This window comes from Caloenas nicobarica, chromosome 33, assembly GCF_036013445.1.
Source record: "Caloenas nicobarica isolate bCalNic1 chromosome 33, bCalNic1.hap1, whole genome shotgun sequence".
Taxonomy (NCBI): domain Eukaryota; kingdom Metazoa; phylum Chordata; class Aves; order Columbiformes; family Columbidae; genus Caloenas; species Caloenas nicobarica.
Window position 1 is genome coordinate 304,260 of NC_088277.1, and position 22,562 is coordinate 326,821.

The 22,562-nt window shown below is 50.9% G+C and overlaps 3 protein-coding genes across 4 annotated transcripts; all 3 read left to right on the plus strand.

Moving 5' to 3' along the window:
• Positions 1-2,501: 2,501 nt before the first annotated feature.
• On the plus strand, positions 2,502-7,114 carry LOC136000619 (keratin, type II cytoskeletal 5-like). The gene is made up of 9 exons (XM_065654549.1): positions 2,502-3,213; positions 3,861-4,075; positions 4,283-4,343; positions 4,576-4,671; positions 4,820-4,984; positions 5,464-5,589; positions 5,764-5,984; positions 6,190-6,224; positions 6,331-7,114. Exons 1-9 carry the CDS (start codon positions 2,599-2,601, stop codon positions 6,657-6,659), a joined length of 1,863 nt encoding a protein of 620 aa, XP_065510621.1. The 5' UTR covers positions 2,502-2,598; the 3' UTR covers positions 6,660-7,114.
• Positions 7,115-10,779: 3,665 nt separating this feature from the next.
• On the plus strand, positions 10,780-14,959 carry LOC136000621 (keratin, type II cytoskeletal 5-like). 2 transcript variants are annotated; one of them, XM_065654551.1, is made up of 9 exons: positions 10,780-11,373; positions 11,830-12,044; positions 12,230-12,290; positions 12,459-12,554; positions 12,689-12,853; positions 12,956-13,087; positions 13,316-13,530; positions 14,062-14,096; positions 14,203-14,959. In XM_065654551.1, the coding sequence occupies exons 1-9, from the start codon at positions 10,780-10,782 to the stop codon at positions 14,559-14,561; spliced, it is 1,872 nt and encodes a 623-aa protein (XP_065510623.1). In that variant the 3' UTR covers positions 14,562-14,959. The 2 variants fall into 2 exon arrangements, with proteins under 2 accessions (XP_065510623.1, XP_065510624.1); XM_065654552.1 differs by having other exon boundaries at positions 14,263-14,959.
• Positions 14,960-18,857: 3,898 nt separating this feature from the next.
• Positions 18,858-22,219, plus strand: LOC136000633 (keratin, type II cytoskeletal 6A-like). Its single transcript, XM_065654568.1, has 9 exons — positions 18,858-19,382; positions 19,858-20,072; positions 20,250-20,310; positions 20,483-20,578; positions 20,708-20,872; positions 20,975-21,100; positions 21,306-21,526; positions 21,806-21,840; positions 21,948-22,219. Exons 1-9 carry the CDS (start codon positions 18,873-18,875, stop codon positions 22,217-22,219), a joined length of 1,701 nt encoding a protein of 566 aa, XP_065510640.1. The 5' UTR covers positions 18,858-18,872.
• Positions 22,220-22,562: the final 343 nt, after the last annotated feature.

Here is a 22,562-nt window from a genome sequence, read left to right on the forward strand (position 1 = left end):
CAATGATGTTGTTGGAGGTCCTTCCAGTCGAACGCTGCCTATTGCATTGGAACTGAGTGACGGTGTCGATACCCAAATCCTGGTTTGATTTCCCAAACTTGGCTGGAGACGCGGCCGTGACTCAGCCCAACGGGCACGTTATCTGAACGCGGGCGCTCAGGACTCCAGCCTCCTGCTGACTTCAGGCATCTCCTCCCAGCACGGCTGGGAACCCGAAAACTTTCTGATCACGTCATCCCACCCACAGAAAAAGAAAAAAAATCCCCAACAAAACCCCCCCAGAATAATGTAACCAGGTATTTGGTAACGCAGAGGGAGGAGAGGGAAGGCATTGTTCAACGCGTGTGCGTTGGTGCGCGCGCGTATACGTGATTGTATCTATGGCGGCTATAAGCCCACGGCGCCCGCCTGGACCTCGTGGGGTGGCAGGCGGCGGTGGAATGTGTTCGATTGATAAATCAGAAGCAGAACGCGTCGGTCGCCCGGGTCCGCAGACGCGGCGCTGCCGGCTCTTGCGTCTCCTCTCCTTGGGAAGGGCTGTTGAGAAACGGCTCTTGGCTTCACCCCCGGAGGGCACCAGGTGTTGGTCAAGTCTTTGGGCTCCTGGCTGCAGAGATGTTTGAGGTTGGGCTTCAAAACCTCCCAGGCTGGGCAGGGGCTCGTCCCAACTGTGGCATTTAGGAGACAAAGTCTTGCCGAAGACCAACAAGCCATACGGGACCTCCTCAGCCCACACGTTTGCTGTATACGAACCATGTTGTGCAACCACCAAACCCCCCGGCCTCCCCATTCCTTTGGTCTCACAGGGACTTGTTGTTATTATATATGTATTTTTTAGCTGTTTCTACCCCCTGATCCGTTTCCCCGTGTGCTCACGAATGCCCCGCGGTGCTGGGGACGGTGGTGGGACGAGCAGGCTGGGCAGGGACACTCGTGTTCTCGGTGGAAATGCCAGCTCAGCTGCACGTTACGCCCCGGTCCGGGTCCCCGGGGACTTTTGGAAAGAGGTGTCTGGGCGATATAGTTAGAGGTGTTTAGAACATCTGAAGATACCAGGAGCTGCCAGTGTGGATTCTCAAGAAACTTAATTACCTGCGTCCCATGGGAACCTTGCACAGTTAGATGCCCCAATCGTGATAAAGGTGTTTGAACTTCAGAATTTCTGAAGGGGCTTTAGAAAGCTGAAAACTAAGGAAAAAAAAGAGTTTCTCAATAATAATAAAAAAGAGAGACAGTAATTGTTATTTGATAAGCAGGCTTCTGCAAGACAAAAGGATGAGTGCATGATGGGTCATAGGCTTGTTGTTGCGAGTTTAACTCATAAGTTAATCCTTTCTCAATACGACATCAAAACCGGAGTATTCTGAGAAGCTTCTGCCTTTCTAAAATCTGGTGACTACTTTCAAACAAGCTTAAAAAGGAAACCAGCCCGTGTGGTTGAAGGAGGGCTCAACACAGCCTACAAGAGTGCGTGTCTGCCAAAAATATACTAATATTTGCATTTAAATACTGGAGTGAGCCAGGCTGGTGAAAAACGTGAATTTCCTCGAGTGAAAGTAGTTGTGCCCTCTGTTCTCCTCATCTCCATGTGTCTCTACAGAAAGAGCTGAGCTAATTGCGTTCAAACAGTTACAGGGTTTTTTATGTGGGCAGCGTGATTTTGCATGCGTCCTTCTCTCAGAGCCGTCCGTCCGTCTGTCCACGCTTCCCACCGTAGCAGCTGGGCCCTGTGGTGTCTTCTGGGGCTCTTCTCATGGTCTTGGAGCCTTCGGAAAATCTGAAAGGGATTTCCCAGCTGTGATATTCATGGCATTTCTTCACCGGTGCTGAGACTATCTTGGCATGAAGACTCCAGGACTCGCTTTCAGTAAGAGTTTGGTCCAACAATAAATGAATTTCCAGTGCCAAGCATTGTATCTCGTTTCTGGTGAGGTTTTATTTATCGAAAAGACGCGGAGCCTCATCAAAATGCAATTTGCTGAGCCCCAGCTCTAGATTGAGAAACTACTTCTCGAACCCAAAGGCAATTTTCCATGTAAAAAGAAGACCAAGGGTGTAACACAGGTGTGTTTTGGGAATTGTGAAAGCCATGCTACAACTTGGCGTGAGCTCCGGTGCTTGCCTGCCATGGGGCTTTGGAGTGAAAGATCAAAATAAAGATAAACATAAGCAGGGAAACAACCACAATGGATGAAAGGTAAAAAAAAAAGAAAGAGTAGTAGTATATCCTAGGGAGACTGTTACTATACCACAAAAGCGTAAGACTTCTTAGTCATTGAGTGCTACCACTAGTTAGGCACAGTTGTATCTTTTTTAATTTTCTCCTGCATTATAGGGTGTGTTTCTGGGTAGGGTCAATGTTTGGCAAATTGAAGATGAAAATCTGTAAACCACGCCACGCTGATGAAGACAGGAGCTGTCTCCTCCTTCACGCCCATGCAGACCCAGCCCACCTCCAGAAACAGATAAAAGGGAGCATCTGCCGCCCTCCAGCCAGAGGGACTCATTCCCTTCTCCTCGCGCCCATCTCCCCGCCGCAAAGCTCCATTCAGCCTTCTCGCCTTCTCGTTTTTTTGACTCGGCTTAGGAGAAGCAGCCATGTCTCGGCAGTCTGTCTGCAGAAGCTTTGGAGGAGGGAGCCGGAGGGGCTACAGCTCTTGCTCTGCCATCGCTGGTGGCTTTGGAGGAGGTGGTGGCCGGAGCAGGAGCAGCTACAGCTCGTTCTCCATGTCCCGGGGATTTGGAGGTGGTGGACGCTGTGGAGGGTTTACCAGCAAGAGTCTCCATAACCTGGGTGGCAGTGCAAGGATTTCCATGGGTGGATGTTATGGCGGTGGAGGATATGGAGGCAGGATGGTTGGCTTTGGTGGAGGCTATGGAGGCGGACTAGGCAGCTTTGGTGGAGGAATGGGTGGCTTTGGAGGAATGGGTGGTGGTGGAGGCATGGGTGGCTTTGGTGGAGGAATGGGTGGTTACGGTGGAGGAATGGGTGGTTACGGTGGAGGAATGGGGGGTGGAGGAATGGGCGGCTTTGGTGGCCCAGGCTTTGGTGGCCCCGGTAGAGGTGGCCCTGGAATCCAGCCGGTGCAGGTTGACCACACGCTCCTGCAGCCGGTCCATGTCGAGATCGACCCCCAGATCCAGCAAGTCAAAAACCAGGAGAAGGAGCAGATCAAGACTCTTAACAATCAATTTGCCTCCTTCATTGATAAGGTGAGAGGGTGGGATTGCATGTCGTTAAGGGTGAAAATAGGGAGGAACTTCCAAGTTCTGCAGAAACCTCCTTTTAGAGCTAAATATCAGGAGGCTGAGAAGCTTGAGCAGAGTCTTTTTATTAAGTTCTGCTGCAGCAGAGATGAGAATCTCTCTTCCATATGAGATCAAAGCCATGTCTTCAGGGCTTTAATCCAGCCTGTTGCACCAGGCTCAACTAATCGGTTATTCTTGCAAGCAGGCTCAACGCCTCTGAACATCTGCAGGTCTCAGGCACAAATTTTCCCTTCTCTACCACTCTCTTTCCAAATACCTTCCCATCTGAGTATTCATGAATATATTTTTATTTCCTCTTTGTTTTCAAATGTTCAGGCTTTTAAATCTGGACTAGAAATCTAAGATATCTACACAACCTGCAATGGAAATGTACTTGGAGCTGGTGCCACACTTAAAAGCTCCTTTTACTTGAGTATGAACTAGAATTTTCCTCGTTTTGCTGATCTTGCAGTTTAAGCAACAGAAATTAAAAAAAAAAAAACAATTAACCGGTTCTCTCATCTTAATGCAAAGGAGAATGTTTTTGCGGGCTGAAACGATGTCTTGTTGTTCCTCATGTCATGGTGGGTCCTCCACATGTTGTCTTTCAGGTCCGGTTCCTGGAGCAGCAGAACAAGGTCCTGGCCACCAAGTGGGAGCTCCTCCAGCAGCAAGGGCCTGCGGGGCCGAGGAAGAACCTCGATGTCATCTTTGAGAACTACATCCAGAACCTGAGGAGGCAGATGGACTCCATCCTGTCCCAGAGGGGACAGCTGGAGTCGGAGCTGCAGAACATGCAGCAATACGTCGAGGATTACAAAACCAAGTGAGTGCAGGGACAGACTAATCCACAAAGCAGGTCAAGCAGCTTGGTCATCATCTCTCTTCACACACACATGCTTTTCATGGCAATTGTGGACAGAGTTTTTTAAGTCTAAATGTTTTATTACTATTTTTTTTTCTTTTGGTTTGTTTAGCATGGCCTTAGGCAGGAAAATTCAGGAAACTCAGCTTGTGTTTTCGCTCTCCACAGGTATGAGGAAGAGATCAACAGGCGCACAACTGCTGAGAACGAGTTCGTGGTGCTTAAGAAGGTGAGTCACCCCAGATGCTCGCTGGAATATCAGGCTTCGCCTGTGCTTTGAGGGGACTCCCTCTCCAATGGGAATTCGGGGAGATTATAGGATCTGTGGGCTGATATTTGAAGTCCTTTGTGTTTAATTTGCATAACTGAATCACACCATCCCAGTCGTTACCCTCAGCTGTAATTTCCACGGTCCTGAAGGATTTCCAAGAGGAAACGAAACTGTTCTCTGTCATCTTTAGGACGTGGACTCTGCCTACATGACTAAAGTAGAGCTGGAAGCCAAGGTGGGAGCTCTGACGGATGAAATCAGCTTCCTGAGGTGCATGTACGAGGAGGTAGGAGCTGCCCCTTCATCGGGAGTTGCAATGGGGGACACCGAGGTTGGACTGGGCGCCCATGTGGAGTTGGTCTGGAGAGGCTGCTTGGAGCTGCTGCTCTTTTCCCCGCCTCGGATGGTCGGGTTAACTCATGTCTGGGTTGCAGGAGCTGTCTCAGATGCAGACGATCAGCCGGGACCTGTCGGTGGTGGTGTCCATGGACAACAACCGCCACCTGGACCTGGACAGCATCATCGAGGACGTCAGGCGTCAGTACGAGCAGATCGCGCAGAGCAGCAGAGCTGAAGCTGAGGCTTGGTACCAGAGCCAGGTGAGTCGGGGAGCGCTTACGGAACCCTGGGTGGTGGCTGGAGATTGCAGATCATTTCTGACAAAGTGAGACATCTCTTCGAGCTAACGGCGCTGGGGCTCAGGCAAGGAAGTCCCAAGAGGAATTGTGTTGCTTTTGAGGGATCTGATTCACTGTGGTGAAGGTGTCCAGAATCTCACTTTGGTGCATGCTAAAAGCTTCTCAATAAAGATGGTTCGAAAACATGCCTAGACTAGAAAATGCCTGCCCAAAGTAGCTTGTAAAAAGCCGAGGGATGCTTATTAGTGTGACTAAGATCTACTTCAAAGTTCAAAACTAATAATATTTGAGTCTCAGAACCCTCTTTTACATTGAGCTGGGCATCCATGACCAGCGTGAAAGGTGCTTGTAGCAGCACGTGAGCTATGAAACTGCTGACGAGCCTTGTCTGGGCACCAGGAGTGGTTCGCTGAAGGTTTGCTTTGTCTTGGTGCCATCAGTACGAACAGCTGCAGAACACCGCTGGAAGGCACGGGGACAACCTCCGCAACACCAAGATCGAGATCCAAGAGCTGAGCAGGAACATCCAGAGGCTGCGGGCGGAGATTGAGAACGTGAAGAAGCAGGTAGGGGTTGTTTGGTGTCTCATGAGACACTGGCATCAGATGGGAATACAAATGACCATATGTGGGTCAACTAAATGTTACATCCTTTGTTTGTTGACTCTTCCACTTGGGGTTTGAGGGCTGATCCTAAGTGACTAAATGAGATCTGAGAAACTGCCCTTTCTTCTTCCTCAGAACCAGCATCTGCAGTCGGCTATTGCCGAGGCTGAGGAACGGGGCGAGATGGCCCTCAAGGATGCCAGGATAAAACTGGAAGAGCTGGAAGGTGCCCTGCAGAAGGACAAGGAGGAGCTGGCTCGCTTGTTGAAGGAGTACCAGGAGCTGCTGAACACCAAGATCGCCCTGGACGTTGAGATTGCCATGTACAGGAAGCTGCTGGAGGGAGAGGAGAACAGGTAACACTTGACTCCTGGTTTGAGAGGGTTGTTGAGATCTGGGCTGGACGCCTTGAGTTTTGATGTTACCAGTCTAATCTCAAAGTGACACCAAAGTTGCTGATAAGGATGGAACAGGGAAATGGTTTGATAACGAAAATACAGTTCTCAGTTTTTATAATGGTTGTTTTGTTGGGTAATTAAAATATACCAATTTCCCTTACAGGCTGTGCAACGACGGCATGTCCAACGTCAATGTCTGTAAGTATCTGCATTGGTCTCCTCATGGAGTAGTAGCAGACCACGTCTGTTTGGAGGTAGATCTTCCCAGCGGACAGTGGGTACATAACCTGTGCTTCTCTTCCAGCTGTGGTAGGCAGGACCACCATCACTGGAGGCAGAGGAGGCGTGGGAGGAGGATTCGGAGGTGGCAGCGGCGTAGGAGGAGGATTCGGAGGCGGTAGCGGCATGGGAGGAGGATTTGGAGGAGGAGTGTGTGGAGTAGGAGGAAGCTTTGGAGTAGGAAGCATGGGCAGCAGCGGTGGAATGGGAGGAGGAATGTTCAGCGGTGGCTTCTCTTCTGGAAGTGGAAGGATCTGCAGCTCTGGAGGTGGCTTCGGCTCTGGGGGGGGATCATCCTCTGTACGGAGATGTGTCACGACCACCTCTGTCAAATCTTCAGGAGTGAGATTCTGAGCCCCAAACCCAGGTTGAAAGAAGAAAGAAGCGTCTCCTATCTCCTCCCGGCAGCAGCCCAGCCTCCTTCAATCCAGCTCCGGTGTCCTGCAATGCAATGAACTGTGTCCCTCATGGCCCACCGCGTACCGGCTCATCTACCTGGCTCAGTCCCACTACGGGAACCTGGTGGCAATGCCCCTTCCCGTTAGCAGCCCTGGTGAGCTGCTCGTTAGTCCCAAGCCCAGTGATGAAATAATCATCTGAGCAAAGAAAAGTCTCACTTGTGGGTGCCCGTCACGGGGAGCTGGTTTACAGGAGGGCACCGCTCTGCCTTTCTCGCTGCGTTGTACATTTCTGGCTGCCAAAAGGCAAATGTGTATAAAGCTCCTGTGTCCTCCTCTGTCCTCATGTCCCCTCCTTCTTCCCTCTTCTGTTGGATGTTGCCATCCTCAATAAAATGCAGAGAACATTCACCATGTCTTTGTGTCGTTGCGTGGGAAACCACTTCTAGGCAAGGGGGTTTTAGGTGTTGGGGAAGCAACTTGGTGGAAAGGTGTGGGTTGTTCTGCTGAACGTGTCGTGGCTGCTTTGGGGGAACTGAATGGGCGTGTGGAGGAAGCCAAGCAAGTGTCCAAGCCTGGGCGATGCCTCTTCCCTCTTACCCGTCATTGCAGTGCCTGAAAACACGATGTCATACCTAGAATGGTGGGGTTCTGGATGCCCCAGCCCTGCAATGGGCAGCAATTCAGCTGAGGCAGGAGCACTGTCCCAGTCCTCGCTCCTCAGCCATTGTACCCACCAACCAACCAACCAACCAACCAACCAAGCAACGCAATCGAGCACCCTCTCATGGCAGTTCCTTCTGATCGTCTGCCAGCGGAGCAGACATCGATATGTTTCAGGGGAAGAAGACGGCAGTGGCCTTGTGGGCAGAGGTGGGAGGGCAGGTCTACAGCTGCCTGGGAGGATGGATATGGGCGTTGGCCAAGCACCCGCCCTCTGGTGTACAAGTCGGCCATGGCCATGCAGGCCGCAGAGCCCGGCACCACAACCACCAGCTCATCCTCCCCATCACTGACCAGCAGAGGGAACACGAAGGGCTGGGAGGGCGGGATGAACCCCAAACCTGTGGGCTCAGGTACCCACCAGCTCCTTGAAAAGCCCATTGATTCCCCCAGGGTGTCTTTACACGGAGAGCAAGTGGGAGAGATTAGGTCTGGCCTGAGGAGGGGCCGCGGGAGCAAGACTGGGAGGACAATGCCGATGTGTTTGGTCTGTGCTTCAGCTCCCCCACCACCAGAAGTCATCAAAGAGCAGAAACCTGTAGCAGGCCAGGAAGCTGCGGCCTTAGGAAGAGGGCTAGCAGGGCAGTGGCCAGTGGCTACAGCGCTCTCCGAAGGACGTCTGTCCCCTTGAAGCCCAGTAGAAGTGCGCTAGAGTTGGAGGTTGTGGCGGGTTTGGCCCAAACAGAAGCCGATGAGAAGGCAATGCCTCTGAGAAGCTGGGGCCCAGCCAAGAGCACGTTGGGGTTTGGCTTGAGGCAAGAGCCACCTATTTTTGTACTTAATTTTAAGACTCTGTTTCTTCCCAGCTTTAACATCTCAAACACAACGTCGTAGGCATTGTTGTGAGGACTCATTGCAACATTCTCCCCTGCGCTGCCAGAATCGCTTTGTTTGGTGAGATCTGAAGCTGCAGCCAGGCTTGGTTTCCATCTACATTTTCTGCAGCGTTTACATTTTGCCGGTGTTGATTTTGTTTAATATGAGTCCTTGTGTAAGAGATCTGAAGGAATGTCTGGAGCCCAGGTTTGGTACTGAATCCTACCTGGAGGAGGCTGAAGTGACTCCAGCTTCGGCATAATCTTCACATCTCGTCTGAAGACGTCAGAGTGACTCAATCTGGGCGTCTTATCTGTGTGTGCCGAATGTGGTCAGCATCCAGGCATTTGGCTGACTTAACAGATCTTCCCCCTTGTCCTGGAGCCGCCATGTGGGATGGTACAACCAGAGAAAGGCAGCTCTGGTGCGTTTGGCAATCTGGAGGGAGGCCATGGGGAGAGACGACCTGTTTTCTCTGACTAAACCCAGTTGCCCTCCACCTTCCTGGGACTGCTCATCGGGAGTGGGTGCTCTGGGCTGGAGAGTGACCTGGAGCACACAACTCTCCATCTTGGGGTAACGACCAAGAGATAAGAGCTTCTCCGTTTGTGCTGATTTTGCAAGGGAAGGTGTCCCCTCTCTGCTGCCCGTTCTCCAGCTGTAGCTTGTCTGGAGAACCCTTGGCCAGCCCTGACTTGGGTCCCTCAAGGGCAGGGGAACCCTTGGCCAACCGTTACTTGAATCCCTCAAGGGCAACGTTCTCCACTTCCTTACATCCCATTCTATGAAGAGTCTGTGTTGTCCAGCTGCCTCCACCTCTGAAAATCGATGACATTTACATTTCTGACTCCTCTGGTGGCTTTTAAAAGTGACTCTCTGGGCTGGTTTTTCAAAGGGTTTGAAGTTTCTGTGGCTGCAGGCCATGGAACAAGACTTTCAAACAACTATTGAGTTGCACAAGTCTTACAGAGGATTCTGAAAATTCCTTATGTATGTATATATTTGTATGTATGTCTTTTGAATGACCTTAAATTAATATTCATTATTGCTTTAAATATTTTGGAGGGATGTAATGTATATCTTCTCTGTCACTTTTTACTTATGCTGGCTAATATCTAGAGAAAATGTGAAAAATCATTGTATATTTCACTCAAATATATATTTGGTTGATAATATCCAGAGAGATAATATTTTCACAATGCCTTTTAAATGGTATTTACAGACCTCAGTTTCATTTTAACCAGCACCTATAGTCTAGTTTCTTCAGAACACCGCACATCAGTACCATTGCATTTTTTCAATTGCAATGGGGAACCTTATGAGTAATTATCTAAATTTTCACTTACATACTATCCAAAAAACTGGCTTCTTTATTTCAGAGACTTTCCACAGGATACATTTCTAAAATACGGTCCTTTCCCAGCAGAATATTTAAAATCAAGAGGACATACTGTGCCTTAGAAGCTCTGATATTAATATCTTCGTTTCTCGACACCTTTTTCCACTTCAGCTGTCTCATATTTGGAAATAACCAGGTAGACAAGAAGTCAGCAACACTCATCTGAGCAGCAGGAACCCCTCACCACCTTGAATTGTCCCTCTGTCATTCCACTTCCATAGTGCTTGTCCATCTGTCCCCAATCACTGTCACCAAAGCAGCTGCCCAACGTGTCCCTTGGTTCTTCCGTGGGTTGTCATTCCCCATCACCAACAGACGAGCACGGAGAAGGAGCGCGGTGATTCCAGTCGCCTTCTTCCCTCTGCTCCAGCATCATCCATGGTCCCAGTTGGTTATTGCAGACTTGGGGAGAGCAGGTTGGAGAGAATTTAATCCACAAGGAGAAGACACTCCCATCCAAAGTGACACCACGCACGGTCCCAGGAGAAATGATTCCTTCCCAGCAGGAGAATATGCTGAGTCTGAAGAGACTCAACTTTGGTGTCATGAATTCCCGTTCAAGATTGGGAAACTTCTAAAATGCCAAAGGCAATTTTTACATATAAAAAGGGGATTTAGGGTGTGTTTAAGCAATTGTGAAAGCTATTTTATAGCTGGGATTTCATCAAAACTGCTCCTTTCGCTGAGCTTTGATTGGAAAGATCTGTATCTGGAACTGTTGGCAAATATTAATGAAGGCTGGAAATCCCACAAGGGGCTGCAGAAAAGTGCACCGTTGTAAAATATGATTTTGAAAATGTCATAAAGATGCAAGAGTCCACTTAGTCACCGAGACCTGTTTCAGTGTTCTCTTATTCACTTCTATATTGCAGGGCGTGTTTCTAGGCAGGCCCAAATATGGCAAAGCTAAACGGGGAATCTGTCAACAATACCGCGCTGATGAAAATAATAAAGTGGTTTCCACCTTCCCGCCCAGGCCGTCCCAGCCCACCTCCAGGAGCGGATAAAAGGGAGTGCCCCGAGCCGCGGAGCCAGAGAAGATCATAGACACTTCTCTCCGCATCCATCCCTCAGCAGCACCGGTCCGTTGACCTTTCTTATCTTCTCGACTTTTTGACTCGGCTTAGGAGAAGCAGCCATGTCTCGGCAGTCGACCTGCAGAAGCTTTGGAGGTGGAAGCAGAAAGGGCTACAGCTCTTGCTCTGCCATCGGTGGTGGCTTTGGAGGAGGTGGTGGCCGGAGCAGGATCAGTTACAGCTCGTACTCCTCATCCAGGGGAGGTGGAGGAGGTGGATATTGCGGAGGGTTTGGAAGCAGGAGCCTCCATAACATGGGTGGCAGCAGAAGAATTGCCGTGGGTGGATGTTATGGTGGTGGATATGGAGGCAGAATTGGTGGCTTTGGTGGAGGCTATGGAGGAGGAATAGGTGGCTATGGAGGAGGAATAGGTGGCTATGGAGGAGGAATGGGTGGCTTTGGTGGAGGAATGGGTGGCTTTGGTGGAGGAATGGGTGGCTTTGGTGGAGGAGTGGGCGGTGGTGGAATGGGAGGTGGAGGAGTGGGTGGCTTTGGTGGCCCTGGCTTCCCTGGAGGCATCCAACCGGTGCAAGTCGACCCGAGCCTCCTGCGGCCGGTCCATGTTGAGATTGACCCCCAAATCCAGCAAGTCAAAAACCAGGAGAAGGAGCAGATCAAGACTCTCAACAACCAGTTTGCCTCCTTCATTGACAAGGTGAGAATTTAGGACCGTGCTTGTTGGGAGGCGGGTGTTTCAAGCGACTTTCCTAAGGTGTGGAAAGGAATGTTTTTTCTTACCAACAAGTACTTGTTGAAGTTTGCGTGACTGATGCTTTAGTAGAAAGTTACTGTTAAGGTCTTATTAAGTAGTACTGCACAATGGACAAGGTTTTCATGCTAGTGAAAGATTAACAAGATCTACAGGACATTCTGCAGATTCTATTGCCCAGTCATCCCTCCAGCCTTATTTCTAGTGATTCAGGGTAAAGACATCATCGTACAATTAGTTTTCAAGAGTCCTCACTAAGGTATTTTTATTTTTGATGAAATTTTATTTTTGAGGAACTGACTATAAATACCTTTCCAACATTCTTGGATTATTTTCATGTCAAATAGAGGGGTGTGATGTCTCTTTGGGGGAATACCTCTCACACCCTCTGCGGGCTTTCAGGTCCGGTTCCTGGAGCAGCAGAACAAGGTCCTCTCCACCAAGTGGGAGCTCCTCCAGCAACAAGGGCCTGCGGGGCCGAGGAAGAACCTCGATGTCATCTTTGAGAACTACATCCAGAACCTGAGGAGGAGGCTGGAGTCTCTCCTGGGCCAGAGGGGACAGCTGGAGTCAGAGCTGCAGAACATGCGGCAATATGTGGAGGAGTACAAAACCAAGTGAGTGCAGGGACAGACCAAGGAGGAAAGGAGAACCAAGACGGGAGAGCTAAGCCAGCTTGGAGATCTCCACAATGTCTTCCCTCTGTAGAAATGGGCCTGAGGTTGCCATGGAGGGAACGGGATTCTGCTGGTTGACTGATGAGGAATCCAGGAGACTCATCTTGTCTTGTCCCCTTCAACAGGTACGAAGATGAGATCAACAGGCGCACAGCTGCTGAGAACGAGTTCGTGGTGCTCAAGAAGGTGAGTCACAGAGACAGCAGGAGAGAGGGGATGCGGGGGGACAGGACAGGCTGCAAAATGTTAGAAGGAGGTAGCATCAAGATGGGCATCTTCTAACGGGACACATTGCCTGCCATCAGCCATTCTGGGATGGGGTGAAGCTGTTGATCTATATGATCTTTCCTTTAGGATGTGGACTCTGCCTACATGACTAAAGTAGAGCTGGAAGCCAAGGTGGGAGCTCTGACCGATGAAATCAACTTCTTGAGGAGCATATTTGAGGAGGTAAGGCCTCTCCCTTCCCCTGGGCTGGCTGGAGTTGCAATGAGGTGCGTGGTGACCAAAGACATTGGGACTGGAGTGGGTGCCCAAGTGGATTTAGTCTTGACAGTAACTTGGGCTGCCTGTCTTGGTTGCAGGAGCTGTCTCAGATGCAGACAATCAGCCGGGACCTGTCGGTGGTGGTGTCCATGGACAACAACCGCCACCTGGACCTGGACAGCATCATTGAGGACGTCAGGCGTCAGTACGAGCAGATCGCGCAGAGCAGCAGAGCTGAAGCTGAGGCTTGGTACCAGAGCCGGGTGAGTAGGAAAGCGGTCAAGGAACCCTGGGTGGTGTTGGTTGCCACTTGAGATCTGTGTGGGTTGTGTCACTGATGGGTGGCTTTGTCTCCACACCGTCAGTATGAAGAGCTGCAGAACACCGCTGGAAGACACGGCGACAGCCTCCGCAACACCAAGATCGAGATCCAAGAGTTGACCAGGAACATCCAGAGGCTGCGGGCGGAGATTGAGAACGTGAAGAAGCAGGTAGGGGTTCCTCAGCATCTTGTTGGGTGATGGCATCAGGCTGGGTCACAACTGAGCTTGGTGGTGTCCTAAGGACAGTGCGAAGGAAATGTAGTCATTGAAATTCAGGTCTTTTGGAGGAGACTGATGGATTCTGCCTATTGTCCATCCAGTTCGTGCCTTGAGGACTGCTCCAGGAGAGGCTTTGCAGAAGAGAACTGAGAATTTTTTTGCTTTTTTCTTTCTCAGAACCAGCAGCTGCAGGCAGCTATTGCTGAGGCTGAGGAACGGGGCGAGATGGCCCTCAAGGATGCCAGGAAGAAACTTGAAGAGCTGGAATGTGCCCTCAACAAAGACAAGGAGGAGCTGGCTCGCTTGTTGAAGGAGTACCAGGAGCTGCTGAACACCAAGATTGCCCTGGACGTTGAGATTGCCATGTACAGGAAGCTGCTGGAGGGAGAAGAGAACAGGTACCTCATTTCTTTTCTATGTCTTTATCTGCTTTCTTGACAAATTGTACTATATGTGGGTAGAATCTTTGCATGCACTCTAAGGATAAATTTTGCATCACTCATGCTCTATTGATTAGTTTTAAATAGAAATGGGTTTTGTATTTCTTCTAAGAATGTTAAGTTCAAGATTGCTCAATTATTTTAAAGAATAATTGAGAAATTCGTAAAGAATAGGGAATATACACTTTGTAAAAAAGGCAGAAAATTTAGGACCAAAGCTTTTACACTGAAGGTGTTGAAGATCTGGCACAGATTGCCCAGAGAGGTGGTGGCTGAACCATCCCTGGAGACATCCCAGGCCAGGCTGGACGGGGCTCTGAGCACCCTGAGCTGGTGCAGATGTCCCTGCTCATGGCAGGGGGACACTGGGGGCGCTGGGAAGGGCCCTTCAACCCAAACTCTTTTGTGATTCTATGAAAGAAAGGGAAATTATCAACTGAAGAAACAGGTACTTCCTGCAGGATTAACTGGTCATGTTTTCCCTCACAGGCTGTGCAACGACGGCATGTCCAACGTCAATGTCTGTAAGTATCTGCATTGGTCTCCTCATGGAGTAGTAGCAGACCACGTCTGTTTGGAGGTAGATCTTCCCAGCGGACAGTGGGTACATAACCTGTGCTTCTCTTCCAGCTGTGGTAGGCAGGACCACCATCACTGGAGGCAGAGGAGGCGTGGGAGGAGGATTCGGAGGCGGCAGCGGCGTAGGAGGAGGATTCGGAGGTGGCAGCGGCGTAGGAGGAGGATTCGGAGGCGGTAGCGGCATGGGAGGAGGATTTGGAGGAGGAGTGTGTGGAGTAGGAGGAAGCTTTGGAGGAGGAAGCATGGGCAGCAGCGGTGGAATAGGAGGAGGATCGTACGGTGGTGGCTTCTCTTCTGGAAGTGGAAGGATCTGCGGCTCTGGAGGTGGCTTCGGCTCTGGGGGGGGATCATCCTCTGTACGGAGATGTGTCACGACCACCTCTGTCAAATCTTCAGGAGTGAGATTCTGAGCCCCAAACCCAGGTTGAAAGAAGAAAGAAGCGTCTCCTATCTCCTCCCGGCAGCAGCCCAGCCTCCTTCAATCCAGCTCCGGTGTCCTGCAATGCAATGAACTGTGTCCCTCATGGCCCACCGCGTACCGGCTCATCTACCTGGCTCAGTCCCACTACGGGAACCTGGTGGCAATGCCCCTTCCCGTTAGCAGCCCTGGTGAGCTGCTCGTTAGTCCCAAGCCCAGTGATGAAATAATCATCTGAGCAAAGAAAAGTCTCACTCGTGGGTGCCCGTCACGGGGAGCTGGTTTACAGGAGGGCACCGCTCTGCCTTTCTCGCTGCGTTGTACATTTCTGGCTGCCAAAAGGCAAATGTGTATAAAGCTCCTGTGTCCTCCTCTGTCCTCATGTCCCCTCCTCCATGGCCATATTCCTGGGGTGCTTCTGCATGCAGCACGTCCTGCTGCTTCCAGTCAGTGGTGGTTGGGGTCAGGGTAGATGTGGGCAAGAGGGACTCCCTGGAGCTGTGGCTTCCAGTTCCACTTCTCCTTGCTCTTCATGACATCTGGTAACACCTCACACACACATGGACTTTTTCCAAGGAGAACAAAGCTTGCTCTTCAATGCCAGCCCCCTTGTGACATGGAATGAGATGTGCTGTCCCCACCTCCCTTCCTCTTTGTGGTATGTCATACTTCCTTGGGATGTTGCCATCCTCAATAAACTGCAGAGAACATTCACCATGTCTTTGTGTCGTTGCGTGGGAAACCACTTCTAGGCAAGGGGGTTTTAGGTGTTGGGGAAGCAACTTGGTGGAAAGGTGTGGGTTGTTCTGCTGAACGTGTCGTGGCTGCTTTGGGGGAACTGAATGGGCGTGTGGAGGAAGCCAAGCAAGTGTCCAAGCCTGGGCGATGCCTCTTCCCTCTTACCCGTCATTGCAGTGCCTGAAAACACGATGTCATACCTAGAATGGTGGGGTTCTGGATGCCCCAGCCCTGCAATGGGCAGCAATTCAGCTGAGGCAGGAGCACTGTCCCAGTCCTCGCTCCTCAGCCATTGTACCCACCAACCAACCAACCAACCAACCAACCAAGCAACGCAATCGAGCACCCTCTCATGGCAGTTCCTTCTGATCGTCTGCCAGCGGAGCAGACATCGATATGTTTCAGGGGAAGAAGACGGCAGTGGCCTTGTGGGCAGAGGTGGGAGGGCAGGTCTACAGCTGCCTGGGAGGATGGATATGGGCGTTGGCCAAGCACCCGCCCTCTGGTGTACAAGTCGGCCATGGCCATGCAGGCCGCAGAGCCCGGCACCACAACCACCAGCTCATCCTCCCCATCACTGACCAGCAGAGGGAACACGAAGGGCTGGGAGGGCGGGATGAACCCCAAACCTGTGGGCTCAGGTACCCACCAGCTCCTTGAAAAGCCCATTGATTCCCCCAGGGTGTCTTTACACGGAGAGCAAGTGGGAGAGATTAGGTCTGGCCTGAGGAGGGGCCGCGGGAGCAAGACTGGGAGGACAATGCCGATGTGTTTGGTCTGTGCTTCAGCTCCCCCACCACCAGAAGTCATCAAAGAGCAGAAACCTGTAGCAGGCCAGGAAGCTGCGGCCTTAGGAAGAGGGCTAGCAGGGCAGTGGCCAGTGGCTACAGCGCTCTCCGAAGGACGTCTGTCCCCTTGAAGCCCAGTAGAAGTGCGCTAGAGTTGGAGGTTGTGGCGGGTTTGGCCCAAACAGAAGCCGATGAGAAGGCAATGCCTCTGAGAAGCTGGGGCCCAGCCAAGAGCACGTTGGGGTTTGGCTTGAGGCAAGAGTCACCTATTTTTGTACTTAATTTTAAGACTCTGTTTCTTCCCAGCTTTAACATCTCAAACACAACGTCGCAGGCATTGTTGTGAGGACTCATTGCAACATTCTCCCCTGTGCTGCCAGAATCTTTTTACTGGGTGAGATCTGAAGCTGCAGCCGGGCTTGGTTTCCATCTACATTTTCTGCAGCGTTTACATTTTGCCGGTGTTGATGATTTTGCTGCGCACAGCTCTTTGCGTAAGAGATCTGAAGGAACAGCTGGAGCCCAGGCTGTCTATCGAGTTTTACCTGGAGGAGGCTGAAGTGACTCCAGGTTCGGCATAATCTTCACATCTCGTCTGAAGACGTCAGAGTGACTCAATCTGGGCGTCTTATCTGTGTGTGCCGAATGTGGTCAGCATCCAGGCATTTGGCTGACTTAACAGATCTTCCCCCTTGTCCTGGAGCCGCCATGTGGGATGGTACAACCAGAGAAAGGCAGCTCTGGTGCGTTTGGCAATCTGGAGGGAGGCCATGGGGAGAGACGACCTGTTTTCTCTGACTAAACCCAGTTGCCCTCCACCTTCCTGGGACTGCTCATCGGGAGCGGGTGCTCTGGGCTGGAGAGTGACCTGGAGCACACAACTCTCCATCTTGGGGTAACGACCAAGAGATAAGAGCTTCTCCGTTCATGCTGATTTTGCAAGGGAAGGTGTCCCCTCTCTGCTGCCCGTTCTCCAGCTGTAGCTTGTCTGGAGAACCCTTGGCCAGCCCTGACTTGGGTCCCTCAAGGGCAGGGGAACCCTTGGCCAACCGTTACTTGAATCCCTCAAGGGCAACGTTCTCCACTTCCTTACATCTCATTCTATGAAGAGTCTGTGTTGTCCAGCTGCCTCCACCTCTGAAAATCAATGACATTTACATTTCTGATTCCTCTGGTGGCTTTCGAAAGGGATTCTCCTGGCTATTTTCTGAAAGGGTTTGAGGTGTCTGTGGCTGAAGGCTGACATCTAGTCTTGCACAAGTCTTCTTGGTGATTGTGAAAATTCAAACGCAAGTGTATTCTACTTTAGAAGCTTAAAGATAGTATAATATTGGACTGCTGAAACCCTCAGAGAGCTTTCAAATATATTTCCCTTTGCATTTATTGATGATTTTCAGGAACTAAGAACCAGGAAAATACTGGGTTTTTCTTCTTAAATTTCATACATGTAAGTAAAATGAGAATTTGATTAATGAGACCCAGAAGATACCTGCAAGTTGTCTTTCAGGTGAACTTCCTACATCCCAGCCAGATAGTTTGTGCTAGAAAAAAAACATTGGTTTTGAGTCTGAAGCAGCCATTGTCTTAAAAATACATCTTTCTAAAGTGAATCTGGTCAGCACCCCTTCTCTCCCCCGCCCCAAATTTACTGTGGTCAAAGATGTCACACTTCTTAAAGCACACTTCTTATATAGCAATACTTTTACTGTTATTACTTAAGAAAGCATCAGAGCTTCTTCTACCTTTTAGTTGCCCCTTCTTTCAAAATCAAGTGTGACGAAGTCAGCCTGATCATTTGCCCACCAACTTAAGTAAAAAAAAAAAAAAGATTATTTTAACAAGCCGCTGTTATCCCTGCCTGCATTTCTCTGCCGTTTGTCTGTCTTCAGCCATTGTCACCATCTCTAGCGCCCGGAGCGTCCTTTCGTTCCTCTGCGGGTTTGGCAATCCCTGTGGCCATCCAAAAAGCACCAGGAAGGAGCTTCTACATCCTTGTTGTCTTGCTCATTCCGCTTGGGTGCTCTGAGTGTCGGTACTCGGTTATCTCAGACTCTCAGAGATGCATTTTGCAGGAATGTGCCCTAGAAGAAGGCTCTCCCATCTCCACTGATGCTCTTCTGAGAGGAACCAAGCACCTCCTTTCTGGATACAAAGGAAACGCTGACTGTTGTCAAATGTTAATGTGTGGTATTTTTGCTCTGTAATGGGAAACTGCCTCTTGAAAGACATCAGCAATTTTCCACTTAAGAAGCAGATTTGGGGCGTGCTCGGGGGAATTGTGAAAGTCTCATTCTAGTTGGTTTTCACCAAAACGCTTGCTTGACATTGAGTGTCAGCGCAAAAGATCCAGATCCAGTCAAACTGCAAAGTCGTTAAGAACAGATAGAAAGGTGGGAGGAGGCAAGAACATGACTACATCCATGTAAAACATATTTTTCCAGATGCCATAAAGATATGAGAGTCCACTTACTCATTGAGACCTGTTTCAATGCTCTTGCTCTTTTATTCTCTTCTGCGTTGCAAAGCGTATTTCTGGGTGGAGTTAACAATTTGGCAAAAATCTGTTAACCGCACCAAGCTGATGAAGACAGTAAATTTGTTTCCTCTTCACGCCCTCGTAGACCCAGCCCACCGCCAGAAACAGATAAAAGGGAATGCCTGGAGCTGTGGAGCCAGAGAAGACCGTGCACACTTCTCTCGGCACCCATCTGTCTGCAGCACAGCTCCGTTGGCCTTTCTGCTCGTCTTGACTTTGACTCGGCTTGGAAGAAGCAGCCATGTCTCGGCAGTCCATCTGCAGAAGCTTTGGGGGCGGCAGCAGGAGGGGATACAGCTCTTGCTCTGCCATCGGTGGCGGCTTTGGAGGAAGCGGGGGCAGAACCAGGATCAGCTACAGCTCCTTCTCCACGTCCCGGGGGACTGGGGGCAGCGGACACTGCGGAGGTTTCAGCAGCAGGAGCCTGCACAACTTGGGTGGCGGTGCAAGGATTTCCATGGGTGGCTCTTACGGCGGTGGATATGGATGTAGAATCGGTGGCTTCGGTGGAGGTTACGGAGGAGGATTTGGCAGCATTGGTGGAGGTGTCATTGGTGGAGGAATAGGCAGCTTTGGTGGCCCCGTGAGAGGCGGCCCCGGCTTCCCTGGAGGCATCCAGCCGGTGCAGGTTGACCAGACCCTCCTGCGGCCGGTCCGCGTCGATATCGACCCTCAGATCCAGCAAGTGAAGTGCCAGGAGAAGGAGCAGATCAAGACTCTCAACAACCAGTTTGCCTCCTTCATTGACAAGGTGAGAGGCTGGGACAGTGTTTGCTGTGGAATGGGGGCTCTGAGGTTTTTTTGATACATGACATACGTATTGAACGTGTTTTGTATCTGGAAAGAGGAATGTTCTCTTAAATTGAGACAGATGGGATTTCCTTCACTGGAAGGTAGAAAATTGACCTCATGCTTTTGCGAATTAATGCATGGAAAAAGTTGCAATTGGAAATGACAGAAAGCTGTAAATCTGGAATTGAATAATCCCAATAGATTATTAAAAAAAAAGAGTAGAAATGTAGGAAAAGAGGAGAAATTCAAGGATAATTGAAAAATAAAAGGAGAAATAAGGGAAGAAAATTTGCTTTGTAAAACTGGCTTTCAACTAGCCATGGTCTTGTTGGGGATTCGGGAAGGATTCCTTCGGCCTCCCAAACATGAAGAAGGTTTGAGTGGTGTGATGTCTCTTTGGGGGAATACCTCTCACACCCTCTGCGGGCTTTCAGGTCCGGTTCCTGGAGCAGCAGAACAAGGTCCTCTCCACCAAGTGGGAGCTCCTCCAGCAACAAGGGCCTGCGGGGCCGAGGAAGAACCTCGATGTCATCTTTGAGAACTACATCCAGAACCTGAGGAGGAGGCTGGAGTCTCTCCTGGGCCAGAGGGGACAGCTGGAGTCAGAGCTGCAGAACATGCGGCAATATGTGGAGGAGTACAAAACCAAGTGAGTGCAGGGACAGACCAAGGAGGAAAGGAGAACCAAGACGGGAGAGCTAAGCCAGCTTGGAGATCTCCACAATGTCTTCCCTCTGTAGAAATGGGCCTGAGGTTGCCATGGAGGGAAGGGGGTTCCAATGGTTGATAGCACAAGACACTCACCTTTTCTTGTCCCCTTCAACAGGTATGAAGAAGAGATCAACAGGCGCACAGCTGCTGAGAACGAGTTCGTGGTGCTCAAGAAGGTGAGTCACAGAGACAGCAGGAGAGGGAATTTGTGGGGATAGGCTGAAAATACATTGGAAGGAGGCAACATCAAGATGGGCATCTCCAACAGGAGGAACCGGCTGCCAACAGCCAACTGGCTGCTCTTCTGGGATGGGGTGAAGCTGTTGATCTATATGATCTTTCCTTTAGGATGTGGATTGTGCCTACATGACTAAAGTAGAGTTGGAAGCCAGGGTGGGAGCTCTGACCGATGAAATCAGCTTCCTGAGGTGCATGTACGAGGAGGTAAGAGCTCAATGGAGTTCACTGAGGTTGGACTGGGCACCCATGTGGAGCTGGTCTGGAAAGGCAGCTTGATTTTGCTGTTCTTTTCCCCACCTCAGATGGTCGGGTTAACTCATGTCTTGGTTGTAGGAACTGGCCCAGATGCAGACGATCAGCCGGGACCTGTCGGTGGTGGTGTCCATGGACAACAACCGCCACCTGGACCTGGACAGCATCATCGAGGAGGTCAGGCGTCAGTACGAGCAGATCGCGCAGAACAGCCGGGCTGAAGCTGAGGCTTGGTACCAGAGCCGGGTGAGTAGGAAAGCGGTCAAGGAACCCTGGGTGGTGTTGGTTGCCACTTGAGATCTGTGTGGGTTGTGTCACTGATGGGTGGCTTTGTCTCCACACCGTCAGTATGAAGAGCTGCAGAACACCGCTGGAAGACACGGCGACAGCCTCCGCAACACCAAGATCGAGATCCAAGAGTTGACCAGGAATGTCCAGAGGCTGCGGGCGGAGATTGAGAACGTGAAGAAGCAGGTAGGGGTTCCTCAGCATCTTGTTGGGTGATGGCATCAGGCTGGGTCACAACTGAGCTTGGTGGTGTCCTAAGGACAGTGCGAAGGAGATTTTGGAGGAGACTGGTGGTTCCTGCCTGTTGTCTATCCAGTCTGTGCCTTAAGCACGGCTCCAGTGGAGGCTTTGCAGAGGAGAACCGAGAAATTTTTGCTTTTTTCTTTCTCAGAACCAGCAGCTGCAGTCGGCTATTGCCGAGGCTGAGGAACGCGGCGAGATAGCCGTCAAGGATGCCAGGAGGAAGCTGGAAGAGCTGGAGTGTGCCCTGCAGAAGGACAAGGAGGAGCTGGCTCGCTTGTTGAAGGAGTACCAGGAGCTGCTGAACATCAAGATCGCCCTGGACGTTGAGATTGCCATGTACAGGAAGCTGCTGGAGGGAGAGGAGAACAGGTGAGACCTCCCATCAGGTTGGCCTGACCAAGGTACTGTGTCTCCACGGGACAGATGGAGGTTCGATCACCTCTCACAACCCATTTTATTTGGAATCCATTTTTTCCCAAGTTTTTAAGCCCCAACTAGAAATAAGGTCCGCACAGGGAATATTTCTCAGTGGTTTTGATTGACAGGGTCAGGAAATAAAAGGAGCACTTGGGAAATTGCATAGAGCATAATATTATCTGTAAAATCTATTAAATCAGATTTACAGCTTGTGTCCCTTTCCCCACACAGGCTCTGTGGAGACAACCCGTCCAACGTCAATGTCTGTGAGTATCTGCACATCTTATTCTCTGCAGAGCGGCCGTTCCCCTGGGTTTGGTGGGGATTCCCAGGCTGTCACCTGCTGCCCAGTGAGTCCGTCCTTCTCTTGCAGCCGTGGTTGGCAGAACCACCATCGCCGGTGGCAGAGCTGGTGGCTTCGGAGCCGGCAGTGCCGTGGGAGGAGGAGTGTGCACGGTGGGAGGAGGAAGCATCGTCGGGGGCAGCTGCGGCGTGGGAGGGGGAATCCTCAGCGGTGGCTTCTCTTCTGGGAGTGGAAGGATCTGCAGCTCCGGAGGCGGAAACTTTGTGGCCGGGGGTGGGTCCTCCTCGGTGCGCAGATGTGTCACAACCACAACGGTCAAGTCTTCGGGGGTGAAATACTGAGCCCTGACCGCAGTCCCTCTGAGGAAAGAAGCGTCTTCTCCAGCCAGCAGCACAGCCCCTTCCGTCCTGAATCCAGCAAAGAAACAAACTGTTTCCCTTATAGCTCACAACCTCCTTAAATCCTCCTGCCCGAGGGGAGGTTTGAGGATAAACACCGTCCTTTTGGCAAAGCCGGGCTCCTCGCTGAGCCCCACCAGCCTCCAGGGATGGAAGATCTTCCTCCCTGCGGTACCAGGGACCGCAGAGCCCATCCGAGCATCTCCCGCTGCGCTTCCCGCTGCTGCCCCCGGCTCCCGCGCTGGCCAGGGAGGAGAGTGGATAAAAACGCTCTTTCCTTTCACTT

Excerpts from the sequence above, each read along its gene's own strand:
- LOC136000619 (XM_065654549.1), top strand. The coding sequence starts at position 2,599 with ATGTCTCGGCAGTCTGTCTGCAGAAGCTTTGGAGGAGGGAGCCGGAGG. Across the intron at positions 4,076-4,282 it reads GTCGAGGATTACAAAACCAA|GTATGAGGAAGAGATCAACA; the intron begins GTGAGTGCAGGG and ends CGCTCTCCACAG. Across the intron at positions 5,985-6,189 it reads CTGGAGGGAGAGGAGAACAG|GCTGTGCAACGACGGCATGT; the intron begins GTAACACTTGAC and ends TTTCCCTTACAG.
- LOC136000621 (XM_065654551.1), top strand. The coding sequence starts at position 10,780 with ATGTCTCGGCAGTCGACCTGCAGAAGCTTTGGAGGTGGAAGCAGAAAG. Across the intron at positions 12,045-12,229 it reads GTGGAGGAGTACAAAACCAA|GTACGAAGATGAGATCAACA; the intron begins GTGAGTGCAGGG and ends CCCCTTCAACAG. Across the intron at positions 13,531-14,061 it reads CTGGAGGGAGAAGAGAACAG|GCTGTGCAACGACGGCATGT; the intron begins GTACCTCATTTC and ends TTTCCCTCACAG.
- LOC136000633 (XM_065654568.1), top strand. The coding sequence starts at position 18,873 with ATGTCTCGGCAGTCCATCTGCAGAAGCTTTGGGGGCGGCAGCAGGAGG. Across the intron at positions 20,579-20,707 it reads TGAGGTGCATGTACGAGGAG|GAACTGGCCCAGATGCAGAC; the intron begins GTAAGAGCTCAA and ends TCTTGGTTGTAG. Across the intron at positions 21,527-21,805 it reads CTGGAGGGAGAGGAGAACAG|GCTCTGTGGAGACAACCCGT; the intron begins GTGAGACCTCCC and ends TTCCCCACACAG.